Source organism: Morone saxatilis, unplaced genomic scaffold (assembly GCF_004916995.1).
Source record: "Morone saxatilis isolate NCDOM2014 unplaced genomic scaffold, NCSU_SB_2.0 Contig3, whole genome shotgun sequence".
NCBI classification, from domain to species: domain Eukaryota; kingdom Metazoa; phylum Chordata; class Actinopteri; family Moronidae; genus Morone; species Morone saxatilis.
This window is the reverse complement of record NW_023339873.1, coordinates 6343471-6352744: the sequence shown is the minus strand read 5'-3', so window position 1 is coordinate 6352744 and position 9274 is coordinate 6343471. Positions and strand designations below refer to the sequence as shown.

At 37.6% G+C, this 9274-nt stretch overlaps 1 protein-coding gene across 1 annotated transcript; it reads left to right on the top strand.

Annotated features, from left to right (window-relative positions):
- The first annotated feature begins 336 nt into the window (after positions 1-336).
- Positions 337-8025, top strand: mbip (MAP3K12 binding inhibitory protein 1). Its single transcript, XM_035674626.1, has 9 exons — positions 337-485; positions 1478-1594; positions 1760-1960; positions 2553-2649; positions 2994-3059; positions 3528-3686; positions 4088-4185; positions 6541-6579; positions 6683-8025. The coding sequence occupies exons 1-9, from the start codon at positions 366-368 to the stop codon at positions 6788-6790; spliced, it is 1005 nt and encodes a 334-aa protein (XP_035530519.1). The 5' UTR covers positions 337-365; the 3' UTR covers positions 6791-8025.
- Positions 8026-9274: the final 1249 nt, after the last annotated feature.

The following is a 9274-nucleotide window of genomic DNA, read 5'->3' as shown; positions in this document are numbered from 1 at the left end:
CTCAATTTAGTTTTCAGGCACACAATAAAGCAGCCATCTAACGCAACATTTAAATAATTATAAAACATTTTATAGCAAATAAATCGAAATGAAGATACTGCAAATAAGCATATAACTCTTGTACCAGCCTGTGTTAAAAAGACAAAAGGAGAGAATGAAATAAAATATTAAGACCAGCACTAAATAAAGTGGAATTAAATGATCATTCAATGACATTATTTGCATAATATAAAAACTATAAACCTACAGATGTAAACACACTGTACTCTCTTTTGTGTGAACAGTGCCTGGTGTGTGTGAGTGCGCACACGCTGCCTCATTCCGACCAATCAGCGCGCAGGGATTCGTGCAGGCGGTGAACTGCAATGGCGGAGACGATGAAGCTGAGTGGAAATCACGCTCCTCCTAATGGCTCCAGTGAACTGTCCAGCTACAGGGACTGCGTGTGTGTGATACTGAAGCTGCTAGCAGACTTCGGGAAAGAGGTTGGTTGACGTCGTTTGCGCCGCGTAGCGCCGAGCCGCGTTGCTTTGAGCCCGTGTTGTTATCGAGCTACATGCTAATGTTTTTAGCATTCAGCCTGGCTGCTTAGATGCATCTCACTCTTTTTTTTTTTTTTTTTAAAGTCTTTGTTACTCAACAGTCAGGCGGTGTGTTTGACAAGCGAGTTGCAACAAAGCAACTTGGGTTTGTGTTATTTAATGTCAGCCAGCTCACAGCTATGTACAAGTTTCAGACATGGCTCAGCTAGCCACTCGTCAATTTAAATTCAACAAAAGCTCTTAATCTCATTTCAGCTTTTTTCTAGCTCTTCCCTGCAACCTGTAGTTAACCTATGAACTGTATAATTCCTATTACCGTTTTGTTGCATTGTTGCGTACATATCTGATCTCTATACAGTATATAATTCCTGCCCGTTGTCTTGTAAAGGAAGAATAAGTACACAGTGAATAAAAAACCTAATTTGTATGTGCTCACTGCATTTCTACAGTGTTAAAGTGCACACATGTATTTGCAAAGAGCTATATCTTTAGCATTAGTACATCATCATAGTGGTTTTGCAGCACTATTCCAACTATTTTATTTTCCTAATAAAATATTTTGCTTGTAAAATGTCAGGAAATAGTGAACAAAATGTCCATCACAAGTTTACAGATCTCAAGATGATGTTTTCAAATTGCCTATGTTCAGTTTACAATGATCTAAAAAGAAGAAGAAGAAAAATACTGCAGAAGCTGGTACCAGCAAATGATTGTGATTTAGTTTTTTCTTGAAAAGTCACTGAACCCTAATAGATTATCAGAAAAGTTGCTGGTTTATTTTATTACAAGTCATCGACTAATAAAATAAGTAGCTTACAATTACTTGACTAATCCTAAAACCATGCTGTTGTATGTTAAACACTGAATCTGTTTTACACTCACATCCAAGTCCGTGTAACCTCAACCTGTGTTTGTGTTTTTTTTTTTAAATTCAGCTCAAATTAAGTGATGCTGCACTGAAAATAGAAGTCAACTTGGATGCTGTGGATCTTCCGTCGTCTCCAGATGCTCACGCGTTTAAATGTTTGCAGGAGCACATCACTAAATTACAGGTAAAGTGGCTACACACACTACAACTTCTACATTTTAACACTGGTTAAATTGCATTATTTTAGCATCTTGAGGCTAAAAGGGTTTGAATTCACCAATTATTCCTTTAAACAAAAGATTAGTTGTTCTTATATGCAATATTCTTTGTTTCCCATCTATTTATACAGGCTGTTTCAGAAAGCTTAAGTACCCTGGTGGATGCTGATGATGATACGTCATCGGCACAAAACAACACATCAGATGATGCTGTCACCTCATCGCCACTCCAAGAGCAGACGTCTGAGCGCCACCCTCTCAGCTCCGAGGATGCAGAAAGCAAGACGGCGGCTGATGACGTCATGGTTCAGATCAGAGCCAGGAAGTCAGAGGTTGGTCTCACTCAGCAGATCTGTCAGCTGTTTTCTGGCAGTGACATTTTTAGAGCGCTCTTTACTCTCTGTCAAGCAAATGAATAATCATAAGTAATTGCTCCCAAGGATGTGCACATGACGTGCCGCAGTGAAGCAAATGCTTGATGATGATCTGATAAGCCGAGTTCAGCAGAGAAGAAGGGGTTCTTTAGTGCTGTGGTCGGGTAGAACAGACCACATTGCTGGAGGGCTTTGAGAGAGGGCCAGGTCCTTGATGGATTATGAAGTGGATGCTCATTACTCTGAGATTGCATGTGGATGAAGGACAAGAGGCCCCATTCTGTTGTGCATTTATTTTGGTAGCCAAGCAAACAGTATTCATATTCCATCATGTGATGATGGCAAGCAGTTCAACTTTTTTGGCTACCTGAAATAATTTGCTACAGAATTTCTCATTCCATGTAATGTAAATTGCTGCACCCTGTTAGCCCCCGATCATTAGACTTGCGTAGGTTAAAAAAAAAAGTCTCATTGCATTTTTGACATCTATCAATAGCTCATCAATCCATCGTATCTTATTATCTGTGTTGTCTCTCCACTGTGACCCCAGATTGAGCGAAGAATATCTGCATTTATGGAACGCAAGCAGATGGAGATCAATGAAAACAATGTACGCGAGTTTTGCAACGTGATCGACTGCAATCAGGGTGAGAATGGGAAAGAGGTTGGGGGCAGGGTGGAGAGGGAGCCTGCACACAGATTGCCAATGTTTGGGAGAGAGCTGATTTCCACAGGCGAGAGGTCAGGCTGAACTGCTCCAAGAGTGGAGCTGAAGTAGCTAACACACTCGGCCTCAAAACACAACCAGCTTAGTCCAGAAAAACATGAGACAGAGGGCCTTTTTTTAATTCAAAGCCTGTGTGAGACACCAGTTATAGAAATCAGGACATGCTCATACTTGTAATTATAGTGATATATATATTTAAAGAAATACTAATCACTTTTACGTTACATTTTAATTTAATTTTTAATAAGAATTTCTCTTCTGTAGAAAACAGCTGTGCCAGAACAGATGCAGTTTTCACTCCATATCCAGGTTTTAAAAGCCACGTGAAAGGTAAGAAAATAAATATTTGCCACAAATGTCAATGTGACATTTCTTAACTGCGTTATTTTATGAACTGTAGCCATGATTTTTGATCATCATCATTTTGAAAAAGTCATAGGCTTGACATAACAAGAAATGTTAATCAATACGTTTTGGTTTGATTAATACAATTAGATTCAAATGTCATTCTACGGTACATGTATCACGACAAAAAAACGTTTTTCACATCAGCTTGCTGCCAAAAGTCTTTAAAATAAGTGCTGTACAAATTAGGGCACCAACAGATCTTTCATTATAAATTAATTTAAATTGCCTAACAAATGTCAAGAGTCTTGTAGGACCCCTCTGACTTTTAGACATGTACAAAGTATCTGCATGCCTGGTACATGCCTGAGACTCTGTGAAACCATACTGTGAACTAACCTCTGCTTAATACTGGGTTACGGCCTATGTTTATGTGTTATGTTGCCTGGCTAGTTACGCGGGTGGTAAACAATTACGGGCCCCAGACTCGTGGTGGGGGAGGTCAAGGAGAGGCTGGGGAGCTGCAGAGGGGGCTGATGGGAAGAGACTGCGGAAATGCAGCCATAGAAGAACGACTTCACAACATCGAGACACACCTGAAACTCCCAACAGGTTAGTGAACGACAAAACAGCAAAGGTTTACTGATAATATTTTACATAATAATAATGTTTTATGTCATTAAGTCTGCTCAAAAATCTAACGTAAATGCTGTTCTTTAACAGGTGTTAGTTTTCAAGTACACTGAATAGAATAGATAGAATTTTCCATTACAATGTGTAGTAAATGTAACTCATTGAAATTGCAGTCAATGTGCAAACTATAATTAATCTAAGATAGATTTAAAAAAATCGAGGTCAGTGTTTAGAAATCAGTCAACTGATTAGCTTTTACCTGATATAAACAGTGTGACATTATGCTGCTTCTCTTCTCTAACACTTTTACATGTGCCTTACTCACAATCTCCCAATCACCCAATAAAATCACACTGTTCAACGAGTGTTTTATTCCTTAGCTGGTCCAGTTCCATTGAGTGTCTACCAGAGACTAAAGAAGCTGGAGGATCGTATCCTGGAGTTGGAGGGACTCTCACCCGAGTACTTTCAGTCCACGGTGAGTCTTGTGGCTTTGAAATAGATACATGGAAGGTACTTAATAATTAGTCTGCGTTCAGTCTGCTGTCATAACCAGTCTTACAGTAATGGATGTAATTTCAACATTTGTATTTTTCTAATAAAAGCCATAGGTATATACTTCCTTTGCCACAGACTCTTATGATTTTGGCAGCCCAGACTTATGACACTTTTAAAATGATGGCAAACTTGTTCAATGAAAGTGTTCCTGTTGGTGTGTGTGTGTTACAAAGAGTGAGACTCTACACCGTTCAAAAATCTTTAGTTGGAGTTGGTCATATAAAACCACGTCATAGTGCAGTGACTAAATAGGTAATCATTGATTCTTGCCTTATGGCATTTTAGAGGTATATTTTCCCACTCAATTACACAGTTATAGTGATTTAATGTGAATTATTGTCTTTAATATAGCGTGTATTGCAGAACTGACTCTACAGTTCTGTCGTACAGCCATTATGAGCAGAAACATATAATCCTATCATAGTGGCAATTACTGTATGATTCCCACCTCTTCTTCTTCTCATTATTATTATTATTATCAGTTTTAGCCAGTTCTCCAGTGTGAACTTTAAAGGTGCCCTTAGGAGATTTCTTGTAAACTAACAAAAGTAATGTTTACTTCTGTGTTACTCACCAAAATGCATTTTATATATCTTATTTCCTTTCATATAACCTGCATTTCCTTCCTCATAAAACACCTTTAAAGCCAATTATTTTGAAAGTAGTGAAATCTGCATTGTTTGCATTCATGTTTACTTGCTTGCGTCTCTCTTCTTCCCTTCCTTTGCAAACAAAACATGGACCCACTCCTAAAAATATTGCTCCACAGCGCTACTAATGGTTAAAAAAAAACTCCACAGGGGTACCTTTTAGTTCCTGCTCTTGGCAACTTCTCTCTTGTCTTGTGGATGTGTGGACAACCATGTGCCACCCACACATTTGACCTGACAGGGTGGAGTTTAACCAAAGGAAACTCCTCCTGAAAGGCCATAGACCAAGGTGAATAACCATGAGACATAAAGTAATGGTATAAGATTGTATTTCAAGAAGTATTTCAGACAATGATTCACATCCTGTTGTTGAGAAAGTGAGAAGTCCATTTCACACGCTTTCCGTCAGTCAGTGCATTTAATGTGTATGATGCCTAAATTGGCATGTAGAATATTGGTTTGCTGTAGGCAAAATCATTTCAAAATGAAATCGACTCACTGAGAGGAGTTTGTGCGTGATGCTAATGGAGTTTCCCCTGATATGCCCGGATACTTCAACACTTCCCCTCCTCGAGCTACACTTAGGTTGATTTCAGTCAAAAATGGAAACGCGTTTGTTTAGATTTACTTAAACTTTTAGGTCACTACAGAAACCTCACTTGAGAAATGACTACTTTTCACTACACCGTGCTTTATAAAGAAGTGCAGACTCAAAAGATGGCAGGAAGTAATTTATTGGACTTCATATTCAACCCAAGTCCCGCAGATTCTAATTTCCTATCTTGAAGGAGTCTGTCCAGCGAATGTTTAGTTGTCTGAGTAAGTGTGCTTAAGATGCTGCATGTCTCTTCACACTGGTATTTCTCAGCACCGCATGCTGCTTCTGTGAGTATACTGCTCTCCATCTGCTTTTGACTCATTGCATGTTTGTGTGAGCAGAGCAAGAGATGTCGAGTGTCTTTGAATAAACTGATGGGGTCTTTTATATTCAGAGTACCACTTTTTTTTTTTTTCTTGCAATTTCTGAAAATACTGTAGTTTGGTGTTTTCTGAAGAGCTGTACACAGTTGGCCCACGGTTTCAGAAACAACATTTTAACATTGAACAGCAAAGGAGGCTCCTTAACGAATTATGCAGCATCTTCGACATAAACAATCCCACAAGGTTTTACAGTTACAGAGTCAAAGACTTGGAGCAAAAACACAAATCTCTGAGCTGTCTTACACATATGCCATGTAACTGTGACGTCCCCCTTTTAAATTTTACTGAGGACATTCGTTTACTGTCTCTAACTATTGTCAAAACATCCAATTAAGGTGAAATACCATTAAAAATAACCTTAGAATTATCACAGACTGTTTTTCTCTCATAATCTTCAGCAATTATCTGCTGTTCTTTGCTTGTAAAACTTCACCTCTTTGTATTTCATTAAGTGGATATTAGAAAACAAAAAAAATGTGGTTTTGCAAAATGTCTTTCTGTTGTACTGTCTGTGAGTAAATCATTTTTTCAGTTCTTGAGGTGAAGTAAGAAATAAAACAAAGTACCTCAGTATGCTTTTCCAAGATCGAACCAGTTTAGAAGTTGTACTTATTAAAAAGGTCTGATGTTTACTCTTTTTGTAGAGTCACCTACACAAGCGACCAAAGACGTCCCCTGCTCAGGTTAGCAGTTTTTTTTTTTTTGTTTCCTTTCACTGCACTTTGTTGGTGGAGTTTAGCCTGTTTTTGATCAGTTGATCAGTTTTTTTCTGACTTCGTCCTCCAGGCTTGCAGTCTGACAGAGCTGGATGAGAAGATCAGTGCAGTGAAAGCAGCACTGCTGAAGAGGGTTAATGAATTCGGGCCTGGATATGGACCAGAGTGCCCACTGTAGCACACCCACAATCCAATGCTCCAAACACACAGTCCATTCAACATGAATCATTCGTTCATTTTTGTATTCCTTACTTTTTCATTCGCACCATTGTCACAATACTGTAAGAATAAAAACAAACATTTCATGTGAGCTTAAGTTTATAGCTATTAAAAACTGTATTCCTCTAAATAGTTTTGTAGTTAACTGAGATATAATTGATCTGTAAATAAAGGTATTTTTTCCTTCAAGAAAAGTTGGACTCATGAGCTTAACATGTCAGCTATTAACTGTAATGTGCAACCTGATTCCAATCAGCCGTTCCTGCAGACTGCTAATGATTATTTTCAATTAATATAAAAATGTTTCTCACTCGATTAATCTTTGGTCCACAAAATTGTTACAGTTGAAAATCTGTAATCAGCTAATTCAACTTAGACGAATAAATGATCAATTGTTGCTGATTAATTTTCTGACAATCGATGAATTGTTTCAGCTCTAATACATAAAACACCGTCAAACAGAATATGATATAAAATGGATTTATCATGGATGTTTACTATCCTTAATGTCTAATGCTGGGAAGGTGTGTATGTGTGTGTGTGTGTGTTCATGTCTGTGTGTGTAATTGAGATGAATCTGAGAGCGCACCTGATTTATCTGCCTGACTGCTGTGTGACGATGATCACCCCTAATGGTTGTCATTATAACAAATGACCTGATTACTGCAACTCTGTTTGGAAAACATATTGGAGACCCAACAAACCAGCATTAAATGGGCTGCCGCTGTGTTTGACACTGTGACTTGTTTATAAAAGGCTTTCGCATAGAGCTTTAACTGAGCAAGCGGCTGAAGCAATACTTCAGATTATTTTTTTTCTGTTATGAGAAAACCTCTGGGTCCCTTCATCCATACATAGATAACTGAGTTATCTGTGTATGAGTTGAGAGGTGTCTGGATTTTGATTTAAAATTAATCTTTTAACTGTATGAGCAGAGCAACAAATCCTGTAGTCCACACCTGCATACGTGCAGCTTATTGACCATGACCATGATGTTTTATGGTGAATCCTAAACATGAACTCATTTCCAATGCAAGGTTCTCACTGTCTTTGATTTATAATTAAAGAATGTTGATATAAATATGATTTTAGATGAGAACGTGCAGGTTTTTGATAAATCTTTATGATCTGTTGGTGTAATTATCCCAACTAAATTGTCATAATGATGTAGTTTGAGCAATAAATCAACTTAAATAATCCCATCAGACACACTGTGTTTTATTTGACAATTGTATAAAATACAGTGTGTAACATTTAGGAGAATCTACTGGCAAGAGTTAAATATAATATTCAAAGATATGTTTTTATTAGTGTATAATCACCTGAATATAATAACTGGTTTACGTTACCTTATAATGAGCCGTTTTATCTACAGAGGGAGCGGTCGACTTCCACGGAGGCTGCCATGTTGAACCGCCATGTTTCTACAGTAGCCCAGAGACAAATCAGAACAGCTTCATTTAGCTTATGATTATTACATAAAAGTCTCTTGCAGGTCCTTTGAGAACCTCCACCTGTCATGCACCCAATACACTCGCAGTCTGACCACATTCATGCTAATATCTAATGTTAACAGTGTTGAAAAGGGTGGAAACATTGTTGAGCACAAGGGTTTCCAACACTTCAATCACATGATCGGCACTTACCCAATCACATGAATGCTCATCATTGTTTCAAATCTCTAGTCATTTATTTTATTTTTTATTTCAAAATAACACTCTTATTCAAGTTGACTTCATCCAGGATTAAAAGATGAATCTTTAAATTGCATCCAAGGAACTGAATAAGAATAAAAAGGATTATTTTAGCCTGATAATAGTTTGTTAGCCTTGAGCTAGTCTCATTCAAAAAGATAACACATAAAACACAAATGTGTAAAGAGCATTTTTACTGCTGGTTAAGATGGAGCTGGTTTTAACTTAATATACAGTTTGGTTATTTAGTCCAGTGGTTGCCAACCTGGGGATCCCCTACAAAGGGTCACAATATAAATCTATAGGGTGTCGTGAGATGATGAACGAGGTAGGAAAGAGGAAGAAGTTCCACTGCACAATCTGCTCCAATCTTTGCCCTTTATGGTGAACTGTTGTGTAATTTTACCTGTGACAAGAAGCTCCATGTAGACGCTGCTTTTTAGTCACAGACCAAAAACGTTAGAAACCACTGGTTTAATTTTAATAATTATTTTTATTTCATCAGCTTATATATTGTTTCTCATGTAAGATCGTACCCACAGAACTTAAAATGGATCACGACTGTTTTAAACTCAAGTTGATGTACATTTTAAAGAGGGAATAGTGTTGTAGTCGTGAATGATCTCGTGCTTAATTTTATGATAATTTTATTTGATCATTGTTTGTAATTGTGCTGTTCTGTGTGTTTTATTATTATTAGTATTATGATTATATTATTGTGTTGTGTATTTTAAAGGCCCTTCAGTGAG

Excerpts from the sequence above, each read along its gene's own strand:
- mbip (XM_035674626.1), top strand. The coding sequence starts at position 366 with ATGGCGGAGACGATGAAGCTGAGTGGAAATCACGCTCCTCCTAATGGC. Across the intron at positions 1,595-1,759 it reads AGCACATCACTAAATTACAG|GCTGTTTCAGAAAGCTTAAG; the intron begins GTAAAGTGGCTA and ends CTATTTATACAG. Across the intron at positions 3,687-4,087 it reads ACACCTGAAACTCCCAACAG|CTGGTCCAGTTCCATTGAGT; the intron begins GTTAGTGAACGA and ends TTTATTCCTTAG.